The 18,960-nt window shown below is 39.6% G+C and overlaps 1 protein-coding gene across 1 annotated transcript in view; it reads left to right on the top strand.

Annotated features, from left to right (window-relative positions):
* ttn.2 (titin, tandem duplicate 2) overlaps positions 1-18,960 on the top strand; it is a 268,706-nt gene that overhangs the window by 46,561 nt on the left and 203,185 nt on the right. Inside the window, exons 42-45 of the mRNA XM_060928918.1 lie at positions 1,651-1,698; positions 2,740-10,280; positions 13,973-13,991; positions 14,166-17,966. Of these exons, the coding sequence (XP_060784901.1) occupies positions 1,651-1,698; positions 2,740-10,280; positions 13,973-13,991; positions 14,166-17,966 (11,409 nt within the window). The remainder of the gene's footprint in view (positions 1-1,650; positions 1,699-2,739; positions 10,281-13,972; positions 13,992-14,165; positions 17,967-18,960) is intronic.

Below are 18,960 nucleotides of genomic sequence, written 5' to 3'. Positions count from 1 at the left end.
ATGTTCAGCAAAAATCAGTCCCTTCTGGAAAGCCAAGTGAAAAAAATGAGCGTTCTTTTGAAGTCACTTCACCAGACTCTACAGTACATACTATGGCCACAGGCATAACTCTTTCAAGAGACCAGCAAGTTTTGGAAAAGCTACCAAGTGATTCTCTTCTCTTTGAAAAAGCGCTTCAGAAACCTTCTGTTATATGGTCAAAATCAGTTGAAGTTCAACAGCCATCAGCCCTCTCTGAAAGATCCAGCTCTCAGAAAGAAGCCACTTTACCTGATTCCACAGTATCTCAAAACCAAAAGGAAAGTGTGAGAGATAGGCCTACACTTCCATATCAAGATACCCAAATCAAGTCCCCATATCCTTTAGTTAGTCCTTACCCTGGTACCTCAACAGACTACCTAGAAATATCAGATACATCTTCAAAGCCATTGCAATCAACAAACACTGTACAGTGCACAGTAGGGTCTCCAACAGTGCTTCTTACATCACCAAGTCCTGAAGGTGAAGAAACTGCTTTAGAGGAATCCGACATGAGCCGATGTCAATGTGTGAGCCAGAAATTAAATAATTTAAATGTTAAGACAAATGAAATGGCCGAATTAGTCTGCTCCATTGATCCTCGGACAGTTTCCAATGCTGTGTGGTATCATAATGATAAAAGACTGACTACTACAGAAAGAATCAAGTTTGAACAAACTGGAAGTGTTTCATCACTCTTGATATATGATATCCAACCAGAGGACCAGGGGATTTACACCTGTGTGGTAAAAAATAAAGACGGCAAGACCCAGAGATCATCTGCACAGCTCAACATTGAAGGTGGATATTTTCCATGTAATCATCTCATCCCAAATCACCACTCAAGAAATATTCATATCATTCCATGCCATTCTGCATTTATATCCAACCTGGATGATCTGTCTTCGTTTGACTCTTACACGTCTGTGTATACGTCTTTACTTTTATTCTAGATTTAAATGTTTTGGGGTTTTTTTTAACTCAAGATTTATCAAAATCACCTATTGTCTTTCTTATCTTCACATCATGACTTCATAACCTCCACCCATTTTTCTTCTTTTGCTAAACTGTCACGATCTTTGAATGATCTTATGAGGGTCCCTTAAAGGAAAATACCCTTTTTAAAACACCTGTTCAACACACACAATTGAGCACTCAAGAGGATTTCTTTCAAGGTTAAAGTCCAAAAGAGACAAGTCCAAGTCATTACACTCATTAGACTGTCTTTGTGTGTATCAAAGAAGCTAAATATACTACAGTCCCACTGTGTCGAAACCACCAACGCCGTAGAATTATCAAGGAGCTTGCTGCATTTGAAATGTCACAAAGTGGTTTTGTGGGCTGCGTAAACCTGCAAAAAGTGGTGTTTTATGCCTGCAGAACAGCAGGACAAAGCTGCGATCACTACTTACCTCTTAGTGTCAACTTGGCAGATGCATGCTCTTTGTCTTACACGTTTAATTCTCATTTTCCCACCTCTTTGTAGTCAGTTGTTTCAGTTTTATCAAACAGATCCAGACTGTTGATTTGATTTATGTTGAGAATCTGTGATGGAATATCCTTTTCCAGATTCTCATGTCGAGATAGTCATCATTTCTAACATTTCTTTCCCCCAAAATTACTGTTTTACAGTTACCAAACATGAGGATATTGAAACAAAAATTGAAGAAGTCATCAAAGGTAAGATTTCTTGTACATAATCATGTTTTAAGTAATGTTTTTCTCTTCTTTTTTGAAGTAAAATACAGTGTTGAATGTAATATATTCAACAGTACTATTTGGTGATGACTGTCAGCTGCATGGATCTTTTTGATAAGAATACTTTTTCATATTTTATTTTATTTTTTTTATCTCTGTCTGACATCTTGATATTTTTAAATAGCAAGCAGTTTGACTCTCAAAATGTTTGCTGTACAGCATTTTGGGAAATGTAGGGTTTTGCATTTGTTTATGACTCCTAAACAGCATGAAGACGAAAAAAAAAAAGAAGAAAAAAAGGATATGCAGGATATTTATCTTTTAAGTCTTCCAGACCACAGGAAACAATTCCTTAAAAGATATGGAAGTATCCACATCTTTTAAAAGCTTCTTATGTTTCCTGCATCTGGAACTTTCTACTGCAAATATTTCTTAGACTGGCTTGCAGATAGCGGTATGTGATTAATGTTGTTTGCTTCTTAAATAACATGGCTATACTTCTAAACTATATTAGTTCGAATAAACGCCTTCTAATATAAATATAGACCTGCCTTAACAATAACAATTTATTATCTTTTTATGTAACAGAGAACATTTTTTTCTCTAAATGTTTTCAACCGTCAATCTAAGGATTAGAAAGGGCGTTTATTCGTCTTTCTGCAAGTCAGGTAAGGAATATTTTCGGATATACACAGGTCCATTTAATAATGAAATAAGCTTATTTCAGAAAATCAGTTATATTTGGATATTTTAATGCTTTGAAAAGAAATTTATGCCTTGAAGAAGGACACAGAAGAAGGAACAAAACGCCAGGCCATTTTCGAGTCAGAATCTTTAATAAAGAATCGAGTCTTGCGTTTATTCGAACAAATATGGTGAGTGAATTTGTTTTTTTTTATGGCTTTGTGTTCTTGATGCATGTGTTTAATATTTCTATTAATATTATATTACATTTAAAATACATTTCAGTCATTTTAGCAAGCTGGGCATTTTTTGCTGAAATGTGTCTCCCTTCTCTTACAGAAATGTTTTATAATGAAGGAACTGAATGCTCCGAAAAAGGAAGACAGCCACACGGTGCTGTATCAGATCCTGGAGAAGTTTTAGATGTTGGTTTAGTAACAGAGCATGGGACTGAAAATATTAAGCCTTCTATTGTTAAAAAGCTAAAGTATCGATCTGCTTTGGAGGGAGGGGTAACTACTTTTAGATGCAAACTAGTTGCTAGACCACCTCCTACAATATTATGGTTTCATAATAACAAGCAAATCCAAAAGGAGCACCGTCGTAAAATACAAACAGTGAGTAAAATGCATGTGCATTTAACAGTTTTAACCATCAATAACATTAAAGATAAAGATTCAGGGAGCTACAAGATAATGGCATTTAACACCGAGGGGTCTACAGAGTCTACAGCATCTCTGCTTGTGTCTTTAAGGGAGGAGCAGGAGGCCAATAGTTTCAGTCTTTCAAGACGTTCAGACAGGTCCTGTTCAAGCTTAGATTCTCTTGTTGATCAAACAAAAGAAAGAAAGTTTCGAGTAGATCTAAGATGTGTTGGATCACCATTTGATAAAACAGCTAAAGAACAATCAAGGGGCCATCGCAGACATCCGAGTTCTTTATTCCGCACAATGTATTTTAGGACTTCATCTCCGTCGAGAGCTCCTGAAAAACACAGCAAGCTTGAAACTGCTTCAGAACGTGCTCGTTCTCCACCCCCCATGTTTGAAAGACCTGAGCGATTTAGTGATCGGTACAGTGATATTTACTGTGACAAATTTACTGGTCGTGACAGGTACAGTGACAGATTTAGTGACAAATTCAGTGATAGATGCAGTGATCGGTACAGCGATAGATTTAGTGACACAGATAGTCTTCATGGAGAGGTTAGAGCAAAGCTTAATCTTTTACAAAAAGCTGTGAAGAAGAAAAAGAGGCTTTCGGTATCAACATTGTCCTCAACTGAGTTTGATTTGGAATCAGTCACGAGTGAGACTAGTTACACAGATTTTGCTGAAAAGCACAGGGTAAAGCCATCCGCATTAACAGACTTCCAGCATGCTCGTCAAAGTGACCAGGTTGACGGTGCATTGATTAGACGTTCAGCAGATTTTCAAAGTAGGTTGGAGAGAGTTACTGGACTTGCGACACAGTCAGTAGAGCCCCCACAATCAAGGGTAAAACACTCGTTTGAACCCCAGTCCAGGTCCAGGGCAATACAAATGATGAAAGGTGAGCTCCCTCTGGAGGACATCAGAACTAAGGAAACTAACATGACTGACATATCTGAAATAAAAATTGATGAGACAGCTATTTTAAAAGAAGAGACAACAAAGGAAGTGGAATATAATATTTCAGGTGGTACAGACAGTATTCTTGGACAATGGGAAGAGGAAGCTAAGGCAAAGGAACCGTTTGTGCTGCAATGGCTTGAGGCAGGTGAAACTTCTCAAAACATTCCTAAAGAGATAAAAACTTTACATGAGGAGTCCACATTTAAAGAGTCACCCAGTAGCACACCCCTGATGTCAGTAAAAGAAGCATTTCTTAGTGGAAATGTTCCACAAAATGACAGTAAACTTGTTCCTGTACAGCAGTTACAGCCAAGAGCAATGTCTATAGAGAATGTCCTCGAGAAAACCTTAGAAAGTGAGTGTTTAGAGACTGAAGAGCAGTTCTTGGCTAAGCGCATTCGAAAATGGCAAGAGGGTGTACAGTCAGATGAAACAGTTACAGGTGTGTCTGAAAGGTCTGGTGCAAAAGGCTCTAGTGTTCATAAACTTGAAGATAATATACTTAATGAACCACTGACAGTAACCCAGAAAGTCTTTTCATACACAATGGCTTCTCCCAAAGATGAGGATTTAATTGAATACGAAGCACAAAAGAAAGCAGGTGAGTGTAGTGAAAGTGAGGTCCTAATAAGTAAGGTGGATGCGATCTTGGCCCAACCGGTGGCATGGCAACAGGACTATGCAGAGGTTGTTCCATCTGAGTGGTCTAAAGAAAACACTAATTTGTGTAAACCTGAAGAGAAAGTCAATCAAAAACAAGCTGTATCACAAAGAGATGTGCCATTCACAAACGTTTCAAGATCTTTGTCCAAAGAACAACCCCCAGATGAGCATCACAGACCAAATGAGCTGGTTTCAGATTCTTCATTCACAAATGTTGTAAGAACGTCAGTCAAAGAAGAGCTCAGCCCCAAGCAAGGAACACAAAGTGAAAGGCACTCCTCCCAAGCAAAAGTGTCTGAGATAAAAAGTGGAAGTGTGCTCTTAGTGGGTGAAGGAGAGACTTTAACCCAAGAAGTAATGAAATGGAAGTATGATGAGGCAGAGAATGTTACACGACACTGGTCAAAAGACAAAGAACCTCATGATCATAAAGCTGAATATGAATTTCAGAGGACAGAACCTTCAACTTTAACTGAGAGAGTTTTGCCATTTTTAGGGCCTTCAGCCAAAGAAAAGCCTTCAAGTGAGCACGATACGTACAGTGAGCCGTTTTTGATGCAAGACCAAATGACATTAAAAAATAAGAGTGACCTTGTAGTGACTGGAGAGGTGACCATAGTTCAGCCGGCAAGGAAATGGAATCAGAGTCATGCAGATACAGAAAAGGTATCTAATTTTCACAGGTCTGAAGGTGAAAGATACAAAAAATCACCTGCAGTGGTTCCTCAGAGAGATTATTCGTCTATAAAACTTTCAAGATCAGCAAAAGAAAAGCACATGCATGAACATGGGCCACGAAGAGAGTCACATTTATCACGTGAAAGGATTAATGAGTTAAAAAGTAAGAGTGAGTGCTATGTTAGTGAGGAGGAGGCTTTGACTCAAAGGATAATGAAATGGCAACATGATGTTTTGAGTGAACAAGAGAATGTAGTTCCCTTGGAGCCTGATTGGGAGCCTTTTGCGGGGAATGCTGAGGATACTGCTGCAAACAAAGTTGTTGAGCCATCCAGTCAGTCATTACTGAGAAGAACAACAAAGGAAATGTTCTGTACTGATGATTCCACTGAAGACTATGGGCTGGACACATCTAAAATGCAAATGCAACTTCAGAGTCTTTCTCAAGAAGATAGTGAAAAGTTACGAACTGAAAGTGACTATCTTGTCAGTGAAGAGGAGGCTCTAGCTACACGCATTAAAAAATGGCAGCAAGACATTCTCACTGAGCAAGAGCAGGAGGAAAATGTTGAGTTAGAATCTAACTGGACTATCACTGAGCATCTGCAACCTTTGACTCAAAAAACCGATGATGGCTTTGAATCCACTGGTGTGCATGTAGCAGATCCTGCTCATTCTGGAATAACATCAAAAGCTTTGGTTGAAGTGGACAAATCCAGCACTCATGGTTATCGTAAAGATTTGCCCCAGGATAACAGTGAGAAGTGGATTGAGAGCCAGAAGAATCCTGCTGAGAAAATAATAGGTTATCCAGGTCCTGTGAAAGATATGGGGGTCTGCAGCATGACAGAGCACCAAAAGTTGCTTTCAAAGCAAGAACCTGCAACTGTTCTAGATGAAACAGTCAAATCTCGTGCACCAGTCTTTCTCACAATTTTGCTGCCAAATATAAAAGTAAGAAGAGGAGAAATGACTGATCTACAATGCCAGTTTCATGGAGACCCAAAGCCAGTGGTTTGTTGGCTTAAAGATGGACAGGCTATAATAAGAAATCCAGACTTTGATGTGCGAATACGGGAAAAATCATCAACGTTGACAATTTACTATCCAACAAAAGACCATCAAGGCATGTTTACGTGTAATATTTCAAACAAACATGGAAAAGCCAGTACCTCTTGCATGCTAGAAGTAACTGATGATGAACACAAGGACTGGCCTGAAACTAAGCAAAAAGTTAACATAACAGAAGAAATAGTTTTGGCTGAAGAACAAATAATAGATGAAGAACTTGAGTCATTTATGGACCTTGGTTTAGACAAAAAATACTCTTTGCAAGTACCTCACCCAGTCATCCATGTTCCTTGCTCTTTGGAATCATATACACACTCTTCTCCAGTAGAAATCAGGATAACTGCCCCAACACCAGTTCTAGACACAAGTGAGGAGATTTTTGAGCCCATTGCCAAGACCAGTGAGGCTCCACCAGATGAGGGCACTTCTCAAATGATGAAGCACAAATTCACATTTTCTTTTGATGATGTTGGTGAGGCACCTCGGATTTATAAACAGCTAGAGGACATTAGCTGTTCTGAGGGCCAGGATGCCATGCTTGAATGTGTAATATCTGGTGAACCAGCACCTGATGTCACATGGTTGTATGACGACCTTTCTCTTGATCCCAGCACAGATAAATACAAGTTTGATGAGCACGACAAGATTTATAGGCTTTACATTCATAATTTTACATATCTTGATGCAGGGACATATCGATGTATTGCCTCTAACAAATTTGGCCAAGTTCAAAGTGTAGCTGATGTGTTGTTTGAGTCCACAACATTGGGCAATATTGGATCTTTTTCTCATTTGGAAATGACAGAGCAAACAAGATCTGTTGGATTTTCAAGGAACATTACTCCTGCAGTTAGGCCAAAAACATCAGTAGGCACTTCCATAGCATCCAAAGAATCGCCTGCTAAAAGTGGGGAAGGTGCTTATGAGGTTTATAAATCTGTGACAACCGAAGAAAAGACACAGTCTCCTGTTGCTGATGCGCCTTCTGTACTGCAGAAAGGTGCAGCAAATGTTAAACAAGTTGCCCATTCAGGTGGACCTGCTATAACCGGTTGTGGTTTGCAGTCATCAGGGGCAGAAGTAAGTGTAACAAAACTAAAACAAGCATTTGAGACACCAAAATCTCTCATCGTCAAGCCAGATGATATAACAGTAGAATCATGTGTAGAGTCCTATTACCCTGTGGAGGACATTCCAGAATTTGCACCTCAGATCCCAGAGCACGGAGGACTGATATTCTCAAATATGCCTGGAAAGATGCTTTCTTCATTAGCTACATGTGAGGAATCCCCATTAGGAAATACCCCAGATGTAACAGAAACATTTATTATGAAAAATATAGGACCATCCATTGAAGAAACATCTATGGAGGGCAAGCCAACCTCTAGTGATTTGCATCATTTTGTCTCCCTTGCACATGTCACTGAGGTCCAACACTCTCCTACTTTAATCAGACCCCAGGCAATATTACCGGAGAAAATGAGTAATATCGCAGATACTCCGGGTAGTGGTGAAAGAAAAAATATTCAAGTAGAGAATGTGATTAAACAAAGAACAGTTGGGGCCTTTGTTAGACCAGGTGGTAGTCATCTTGAGATAGATAGCAGTGTTTTTTCTACTCAAGAAATCCCCATGTTAAACAAGCCAGATGAAGCTGAGATGCCTGTACAAACAAACACTGGCACAATTAGTCAGAGTGAAAATTATGATAAACTGTCAAACATTGAACCAAGCCAGAGTGACACACAGGAAGGTGCTGGCACTCTGAGAAATGTACCGGATATAGTGAAATCAGTTAGGGTGAAACAGAAATCTGAGGGTGCCAAGAAAGGATCTGTTGAAGACGTGGCAACAGAAAGTCTACAGCAGCAACAACAAAAAGTTTTCAATCCTAGTGCTGCTGGTATTAGACTTGAAGAGGAAGAGGTAACCTTTAGTGCTGTTTATGACTTTTATAACCCACCATCTGACTGGGGAAGACCCTTGTCACCAGAGTCGGAGATGTCCATTGAAGTGGGCAGCACATTCAGTGAGGAGATAGCAGAAATTGAGCGCTTCTACACACCTGCTTCATCCACCGAAATTTCTCAATTTCCAAAATCACCTGAATCTTTCCACACCTCCACTGAGACTCCTAGTGGTGCCATGACACCCCCCGAGTATCCATTTTCTCCAGTACAACATAAAAGACCACCAAGTAGCTCCAGTGATGGACGATACTCTCCAGCTAAGTTTCTTAGGTCCCCAGATGATGAGGGCATTGAAACAACTCCCCCAGTATTTACTATTGATGAGAACATGATTCTTCCAGAGGGCCGTGATTTGTTAGGCTTAGGGAGCCTTCAAGAGAAGGTGCAAGGAATCCCTCCAGCATTTCTTAAACCTCTTACCAAAAAAAGAGTCTTTGAAGGTGACACATTACAATTCTGTGCAGAAGTATTTGGACTACCATCTCCAGAGGTAAAATGGTTTCGAAACAAAACTAGGCTTGTCCCAGATGACAGAACTGTAATTGAAAGAGATGGCGATAACATATCATTGGAAATTCATAATGTTATAAAACCTGATCAAGGCGAATATATCTGTGAGGCAGTTAATTATGTTGGTGAAGCAAAAAGTGTTGCTCTGGTTGTTGTGAGAGCTCAAGAAACAAAGATGATGCTAGCACCCCCTGCTGTTACCCATCAACATGTAATTGAATTTGATGTCGAAGAAGATGAGGATCAATCAAGGTCTCCCTCCCCACAAGAGATTTTATTAGAGGTTGAATTGGATGAAAATGAGGTGAAAGAGTTTGAGAGAAAGGTCAAAATTGTCACTATACCAGAATACACATCCGACAACAAAAGTATGATAATATCTCTTGATGTTCTGCCAAGTACATATGACGAAGATGCTGTGGATTTTGTAGCTCAAGAAAATGATGACTACAAAATAGCATTTGAAGTCACAGAGATGCCACCACGTTTTATCAATCCAATATGTGACATAGAGACACCTGAAAATACAAGTGTAATGTTTGAATGCTCTTTGATGGGAATCCCTTCTCCTATAGTGTCATGGTTCAAAGGAAACATTAAGATCCCTTATGACAAGAAAAAGTACATTCATAGCTCTGATGGGGACAATCACTTCCTCAAGATCCTAAAAGTCAACACTCAGGACAGTGGCATTTACACATGTCGAGCCATTAATGTTGTGGGCGAGACACTTTGTAAGGCATCGCTTTTGGTCTTGAACCCACAAGCCTGTTCAGGAAAGGCTAGGGGAAGAGAACTCACTGCTGTGTCTCTAGGCAGTGCCATAGTTCAGCCTCAGAAATTTGACTTGGTTGTTGGAAATTCATCTTTTGATGGTGAACAACCATCAGAGATCGAGCTTGAGTTTGAGTTTCCACAGGAAGCTGATGAGTCTCAGAAAGCTGTAAGACTGGTAGCTATGACGGATAATGAAGTCAGTGAGCAGGGAGAGAAATATGTTAGCATCAATTTTGATGTCTTTGCTGAACCCTCAAAAGAAGACAAAATTGAATTCAAAGGCAAATCAACCAACATGTGTAGTTTTCAATTCCAAGTTATAGAAACACCGCCAAAATGTATAATACCACTGCAAAACATCACTGCAGCAGTAGGAACACCTGTAATGCTTCAGTGTTTAGTGAGTGGAAAACCAAACCCTGTAGCCGAGTGGTTCAAGGACGGTGCTCCAGTGACAAACCCGAGATATATTATTCAGGAGAAAGCATCAGGGCATTTCAGTTTACTGATAACAAATGCAGTTCAAAGTGATGCAGGTGAATTCAAATGCATGATCCGTAATAAAGCAGGCAGCACTGAAACAATGGCCTTGCTCAAGGTAATTTAAGTTATTTGCTTCTTTATATATTTTTTTTTTATGGAAGCAGCTGTCACTATGTTTGAAGTAAATGCACAGTATTGAGAATCCAGATAGCTTACTTTTCACAATATACACTGCCTGGCCAAAAAAAAAAAAAAGTAACACAGACTTGCAGTCGTGCTTAAAAGTTTGTGAACCCTTTAGAATTTTCTATATTTTTGCATAAATATGACCTAAAACATCATCAGATTTTCACACAAGTCCTAAAAGTAGATAAAGAGAACCCAGTTAAAGAAAGGAGACAAAAATATTATACTTGGTCATTTGTTTATTGAGGAAAATGATCCAATATTACATATCTGTGAGTGGCAAAAGTATGTGAACCTTTGCTTTCAGTATCTGGTGTGACCCCCTTGTGCAGCAACAACTGCAACTAAATGTTTGTGGTAACTGTTGATCAGTCCTGCACACCGGCTTGGAGGAATTTTAGCCCGTTCCTCCATACAGAACAGCTTCAACTCTGGGATGTTGGTGGGTTTCCTCACATGAACTGCTCGCTTCAGGTCCTTCCACAACATTTCCATTGGATTAAGGTCAGGACTTTGACTTGGCCATTCCAAAACATTAACTTTATTCTTCTTTAACCATTCTTTGGTAGAATGACTTGTGTGCTTAGGGTCATTGTCTTGCTGCATGATCCACCTTCTCTTGAGATTCAGTTCATGGACAGATGTCCTGACATTTTCCTTTAGAATTCGCTGGTATAATTCACAATTCATTGTTCCATCAATGATGGCAAGCCGTCCTGGCCCAGATGCAGCAAAACAGGCCCAAACCATTATACTACCACCACCGTGTTTCACAGATGGGATAAGGTTCTTATGCTGGAATGCAGTGTTTTCCTTTCTCCAAACATAACGCTTCTCATTTAAACCAAAAAGTTCTATTTTGTTCTTATCCGTCCACAAAACATTTTTTCAATAGCCTTCTGGCTTGTCCACGTGATCTTTAGCAAACTGCAGACGAGCAGCAATGTTCTTTTTGGAGAGCAGTGGCTTTCTCCTTGCAACCCTGCCATGCACACCATTGTTGTTTAGTGTTCTCCTGATGGTGGATTCATGAACATTAACATTAGCCAATGTGAGAGAGGCCTTCAGTTGCTTAGAAGTTACCCTGGGGTCCGTTGTGACCTCGCTGACTATTACACGCCTTGCTCTTGGAGTGATCTTTGTTGGCCGACCACTCCTGGGGAGGGTAACAATCATCTTGAATTTCCTCCATTTGTACACAATCTGTCTGACTGTGGATTGGTGGAGTCCAAACTCTTTAGAGATGGTTTTGTAACCTTTTCCAGCCTGATGATCAACAACGCTTTTTCTGAGGTCCTCAGAAATCTCCTCTGTTCATGCCATGATACACTTCCACAAACATGTGTTGTGAAGATCAGACTTTGATAGATCCCTGTTCTTTAAATAAAACACGGTGCCCACTCACACCTGATTGTCATCCCATTGATTGAAAACACCTGACTCTAATTTCCCCTTCAAATTAACTGCTAATCCTAGAGGTTCACATACTTTTGCCACTCACAGATATGTAATATTGGATCATTTTCCTCAATAAATAAATGACCAAGTATAATATTTTTGTCTCATTTGTTTAACTGGGTTCTCTTTATCTACTTTTAGGAGTTGTGTGAAAATCTGATGATATTTTAGGTCATATTTATGCAGAAATGTAGACAATTCTAAAGGGTTCACAAACTTTCAAGCACCACTGTATATTTCATTGGACCGCCATTGGACCGCCTTTTCATTACGGCATACATTCACCATGGCATTGTTTCCACAACCTTATGCAATGTTACAACAATGATTGCCATCCAGAGCAGCATTCGTTTTTCACCAAGATCTTGTATTGATGACGGGAGAGTTGAACCAGTCTGCAAAGTCTTCTCCAGCACATCCCAAAGGCTTTCATTGGGGTTAAGGTCAGGACTCTGTGGTGGTTACTTCATGTGTGTAAATGATTCCTCATGCTCCCTGAGCCACTCTTTCACTATTTGAGCTTGGTGAATCCTGGCATTGTCATTCAAGAATATGCCCATGCCATCAGTGAAGGAAAAATCCATTGATGTGATAATCTGGTCATTCAGTACATTCAGGTCATCAGCTGACTTCATTTTATTGCCCTGTAACATTGCTGAGTCTTGACCTGACCAACTGAATCAACCCCAGATCATCACACTGCCTCCAGAGGTTTGTACAATGGACACTGTGCATGATGGGGCATCGCTTCATGTGCTTCCCTTCTTACCCTGACACGCCCATCACTCAGGAATAGGATCAATCTGGACTCATCAGACCACATGACCTTTTTCCGTTGATCCAGAGTCCAATCTTTATGCTCCCTCACAATTTGAATCCTTTTCTTTTGATTAGTCTCACTAATAAATGGTCTTCTTATGGCTGCACAGCTGTTTAGTCCCAATCCTGTGAGTTCTTGCTGCATTGTGAGTGTGAAAATGCTCTTACTTTCACCATTATACATAATTGTTAGTTCTCCTGTCGATTTTTTTTTTACAATTCAGCTTTACGAAGCGTTTAAGTTATCTCTGATCACGCTCAGTCAAGCATTCAATCAAGAGTCCTTCGTCAAGGACAGTTCTTAACCCAATTCCAGTAACTTCAGCAATCTCCTTTGTTATTTTCTTTACTTGATCCAGGCCAATAATTTGACTTTCTGAAACACAGCAACATCTTTTCCATGACCATGGCATACATCATCTGACATTTGTTTAAGAAATGAGAAGCTACTCACTGCATCAGTTAGGGTTAAAAGAATTGTTGCCAGTTGAAACATATTAATCACTGCGGCAATTATCCAATCAAAGGCTTTTAACTATTTGCTTATTTAAATCCAAACGGCGACTTATTTTTTTGTCCAGGCAGTGTGCATTTAAGATTATTCTGTAGCTGCAGACATTGTTTCTTAATGAAACATCTTTTGTTTATTTTAGCTCTAAATGCAAATATTTACTTTCAAATTCATTCAGAATAGTGCAAATACAGTGTAATATTGTGCATGGACATGTCTCAGTGAGGTAGATTCTGAATGTGTTCTTATATTGAATCCAAATTTCAAGAAAGCAGATCAGATATTTTGTATGTGTACAGCTCAATATTCGATAAAAGGAAACAAGATTCAGGATATTTTTCATACTGTTATTTGATGAGTAAATGTCCTAATTGTTGGTTCTACTGAATTGCATGATTGCATTCTTTTACTCTTGTTCTTTTTTCTTTATTTTATTATGAATGCATTTGCAGGTTGATATCGCAGAACGGTTAAATGTTATGAACGTAAGGGTAAAAATGTGAATAATATATAAACCTATTTAATATTTATTACTCTATATACTAGGAAAAAAGTGTAAGGCTAATTTAGGGTTAAAAGTGTCAGATTTATCGTGCAAAAATATATTTTAATGTATATTTATTTGTGTTGTATAGGTTGACCTTTTATAAATGTTACGGACACTTTCAAGCAATTGTAAATAACAAAAAAAATATATATAGTTGGCAGGTGTAGTGTCAGTGGTATATCAAAATACATTTGGGTGCAAATGTATTTTGGAATTAATTCAGGAAGAAAGTGATTTGAAGTGTAAATTAATGAACTATAAAGTTATTCTTCTGCTGATTATACAGCTCTGTGTTTCTGTGTATGGTAGGTGTGTGTGTACATTGGGTTAGTTGAAAATAAAATTATGACAAAACAAAAAAAGTGTGATATTTCTTTTAACCATTTAATGGCGATTTGCTTCCACTCTTTGAAATGAAATACTTGAAATTTAATGTGTGGATATTTTGGTGAATCTTTGCCTCCATTATTTTTATACAGAGTATTCTAGTTTGACTTGGAAGACAGAGGAAGAAGAAGAAAAAGAAGAAGAAGAAACTTTCAGCACTTCTCTACAATTACCTGAAACAGCTAAAACACTTGAACTCAAGCCAGAACAAAAACATTACTCCAGTTCTTTAGAAAAGAAAAAGAAAGCACCTGATTTTGTAACCAAGTTAACGCCATCTGTCGTCACAGTTGGCAGTTCAGCCAGGTTTACTGTCACTGTATCTGGTTTTCCAAAACCTAAAGTTCAGTGGTTTCGTAATGGAAAATCTATTACTTCTTCATCTGTGTACAAGTTTGTGGAGGAAAGAAACGAATACAGTCTAATTATCAGTAAGGTTAAAAAAGAACTTGAGGGTGAGTATTCTTGCACTGCCAGTAACAGATTTGGCCAGACTACCTGCACAACAACACTGAAAGTAGAAGTTAGTGATTTATCTCTAGCAGAGAAGTGGGTTGAGCAAATGTTTAAAATTCCTGGAGAGCCACCTCGTTTTACTACACAAATCCAGGTAGTGCAGTGTGCTGAGGGATGTGAGGCGAAATTTCATTACAAAGTTACCGGGACTCCTCATCCAGAGATTCAGTGGTTTAAGGGTAGTAGTCAAATTAAACCTAGCCCAAATTGTTGTATAGTCACAGACCCTGATGGCACTGGTTTTCTTATAATGATTGATGCGCAGCAGAAGGATAGTGGTCTCTACACATGCAGGGCTTCCAATTGCTTTGGGGAGGCAACTTGCAGTGCTGAATTGGTTGTGTTTCGCAAAAGTTTCTCAGTATCTCATCAACAGCAGCTAGTTCGGGAACAAAAGGCTTACAAAGTGTCCACAACTGAAGAAGCAACCGAATCTCGACTGTACAGTGTAAGTCTTCCTATTCAAGCCAGAACCCAAGTGCAGGAAGGACGCCAGATGATTTATACCATTGGCACTGAAGATAAGCACACTATTGCCAGTGAGCAAGTAGGTGCTTTCTGTGAGGTAGATGTTTCAACTGCAACCATGCACAAGGAGCAAGTAACTCACAAAGCTGCAGTTCTGCAGTCTTACAAGATGCAGGAAAAGGAAACTATAACTCCTACCCAGCCACAATCAGCTGTGGCAACACCTCTGAAACAGCTCCACATGGCTGCAATGACCTCTGCTGTTCAAGAAAGCCAAGGTTTCACAGAGCAGCATTTTGACCGGATTAAAAGTCCTGAAGTTACAGAGCTTGAAATCACAATGGAGCAGCCTTCAAAGTGTATGTCTGCTGTAACAGAGAGTCTGACTCCTCTAACAATAGTTAAAACCGAGCCACTAGCTAGGGAAGAAGAAAAGCAGCTAAAAGCAACTCCTGAGCCCAAACACCAAATATTAAGTCACCAGGTAGAAACAACCCTTCCAATTGTTAAAGAACAATCACAGATTATACCACAGACAGAAGCAGAAAAGGGCTACCAAGTTAAAGAGGGTATTAAAATATTGTATTCAGCAGTTTCCACAGAAAAGCAACAACTTACTGAAGGACATGCGACAGATATCTCTGTTTTGGGTTCAGCCATTCAGTCATCAGTAACGACAGAATCCTCCAAACCAGTCATTCTTTCAGTAAGTGAGACAAAGCAAATGCTTTCGAAAGAGGAGAAATTATCTATGCACCGGTCAAATGAAGAGGTTGCATCTCTAGCGAAGGATCGGGTATTAAGATCAGCTCTTGTTACTGAGGAAACAAATCAACTTAAGGCTGATAAAACAAGTATTATTCCAGGTCTGGACCGTGCTATTTCAGTTCAGTCACAGAACGAAGAGGAACAGATACTTAATTTGCAGATATTTACAGATCAGGCAGCTCTTCCCTCTGAGGGTAGATTCAGTAGTGAGAGGCCAAGTCCTGAGCAAGCAGACGTTAGAAAATCTCCTACTCTTATGCATACAGTGTCAACAGATGAGCAGGGGACCGTTACATGTGAAGAGTCAACTCCGTTATCTGCTCAAAAAACAACAATTTCCATCGTCCCTCATAAAGAGGTTCCTGCCCCCTTGCATCTACAGGCAATTTATTCAGACAGCATGCTATCAAAAGAGGGGATACTCTCAGTAGAGAAGCCAGACCAGCAGATGGCAGTTCTGAGACAGGAAAAGGCCCGCAAACATGCAGTTACTACAGAGGAGAAAAGGGAACTGACAGCAGACTATTCCAGAGCTCTTGATGCTTCTGTGGCAGGATTTCAACCTGAAATCAGGAAAGAACCAAAACCTCAAAACATTTTGCAGCTGTTTACAGAACCAGTGCAACTACCAAAGGAAAAACCATTTGCCAGTGACATTAAGCAACAGCGTGCATTAGTGCAAAAAGAGGATCATTGGAATGTTTTACATGCCATGACTGTATCAGACAGACATGATCTGGAGGAAGGGCATGTTGAGAAATTAGGTGCAGTTGAGCAATACAAATGCTTGACTAAGATGGAGCCTAAAGTATCACCAGAATTTGTTCACGTTGAGGAGAAGGCAATCTCTACTGAAAGTACTATTTCTCTTGAGGCTGCAGAACAAGACGTTGCTGTTCAAATTCAAGAGGGACAGTCCATCAGACAGTCAATATTAATGGAAGAGAAGCATGTTATAAAAAGTGAAGTATCTCAGGATATTACAAAATCGGAAACTAAAACTGCAGTGGTTAGTCAGCAGCAGATGGGTGCTCTACTAGTGTCAGAGTCCAGAGAAAGCCAGGTTCTTCCAAAGGAACTTACTTTTGTTATCTCAGCACCAAAAGCACACAGCTTAGATATAAAGCACCAGTTGAAAAACATGCTTGCATCTGCTGTAGCTCGAGATCAGCCATTAATCCTCGCTGATGTGGTTGAGCGTTTAGAAGTTGTTGAAGTGCAGGAAGTGAAAGTGAAGAAGGAGCCCAAGTATATTCTATTCACATATCTTATTACAACTGCAGGTGCTCCCATTGAGATCACGATTTCTTTTGAGGGAGAGTATCCTCAAACTGCTGATCTCAAGAGTGAAATTCAGGCTGCATTTTATTCCATTGTATTTCGTGAGCATCAAGTTCTTACCTCTGAACAGCCAGGAACAATGCAAATGGACAGGCCTCAGAGAGTACAAGTTAGCAGGGCTACCTCCAAAGAAAGGTTCTCACCAGTGGTAGAAGCTGTGCGATTAAGTGAAAATGCGGAAGCTTTTTTGCCACCTAAATCTCAATCAGCTGCTCTGAAAACTGAAGCCACAGCCACTTTCCAGTCTGTTAGTTTTCAGAAAGAAACCGTTATGGAAGACTCCAGGAGTAAAATGATGCGGATGTCCACAGAATCAAAAATGGAATCAAAGCAATCTGTTCATATTGAAAAACAAGAAATCAGATCAGTGATAGTAGGTGCACGAGATATCACAACTAGTGTGTCTTTTGAGCAAGTACCAGTTGAACAACCTGCTGATGTTCTCGTTGAGAGTGAAGGAATGCGGAAATATCTAATGGAAGAGAGAATCGAATTAAAAGAAGAAACAGTTAGGGATGACTCCTCAGTTTTTCAAAGCACTTTAGAGGACATTACACTTGAAGAACATTCGAAAGCAACCTTTTCTGTAACTATACGACATGTTTCAAAGGTGAATTGGCTTTTTAATGGAAAACAAATTAAGTCTGGCAAAGAGTTCAAGTGTTCAAAAGACAGGGACACCTATACACTAGTAATAGACAAAGTTATCAAGAAAAAACATGAAGGCGTATACTCGTGTGAGGCTGTGAGTGAAGCTGGCACAACAAGGACATCATCAAGGCTCACAGTAGTCACAAGAGGTTGGATTACGGGGATTATTTTAACATGTCATACCACCCATGACTAACTCTTACCATTCATTTTGAGTTCTTCAGATTGCCCTTAAAGATATATTAATATGCTCAACTCTTATCATGCACAGTATTTAGCTTGAAGACAAATATCGCCTCGATATTTCCTCTTTACAAACCCACACTTGACAAGTCTCATCTGGTCATATTATTCACAAACATGTGCGCATGACTTTACTTTCTTCATCACTTTTTAACAGTTGGATCCCTTTCAACATCATCCCATGCTTATCACCTTTTCATGGTGGGGTCTTTCTCACTCATCCAAGGCTTATTTGGACTTGAAACCACAACACCCAGGAAATATGCACAGTATCTCCTCATGGTCCATTCTTCACTGCGCACTTCTCTTTGCATGCTCTCCAGGACATAAAGTCTTGGCTTTCTTCATTGATCAGTTCTTTCCCATAACCTGGTCACAAATTTCCTTCCACAGTCACTCCTGGATTTCTTTTTGCATTTCATCATTCATGTCATTTTTTTTTCAATTGATTTTGAAGTGAATTAAGTTCTGTTGGCTTACATTTTTGAGCACGATGACTCTTCAGATAAGGAGTTGGCGTAAAAAAAATATATCTGCAGAACTATCTCAAGGAAATTGAATCAAATGCAGCTGGACTTGGTTTAAAGTCTTTGAAGACATTTCACCTTTCATCCAAGAGGCTTCATCGATTCACTTCATCAGTTTATCTGACTAGACTGGGCTCGTCTGACCAGCTGGTGTGAGTATCCAGGTATTTAACCTTTGTGGAGTCGTTATCAAGGCCACTGACGTCATTGTTTCTTTAGTGCTCCAGGGTGTGATAAAGTCTTTGGAGTCAATTTTGTTAGTGCTCCATTCTGTTGTAACAACAGTCGTTTGGGGTCGTTAGAGCTGCTGGAGTTACATGAGGCCATTTGTGAAGGACTGTAGTTCTTGGAGGCTAAGGGCCTCTGCATGCTC

Source organism: Neoarius graeffei, chromosome 9 (assembly GCF_027579695.1).
Source record: "Neoarius graeffei isolate fNeoGra1 chromosome 9, fNeoGra1.pri, whole genome shotgun sequence".
NCBI classification, from domain to species: domain Eukaryota; kingdom Metazoa; phylum Chordata; class Actinopteri; order Siluriformes; family Ariidae; genus Neoarius; species Neoarius graeffei.
This window is presented reverse-complemented; position numbering and strand designations above follow the sequence as displayed.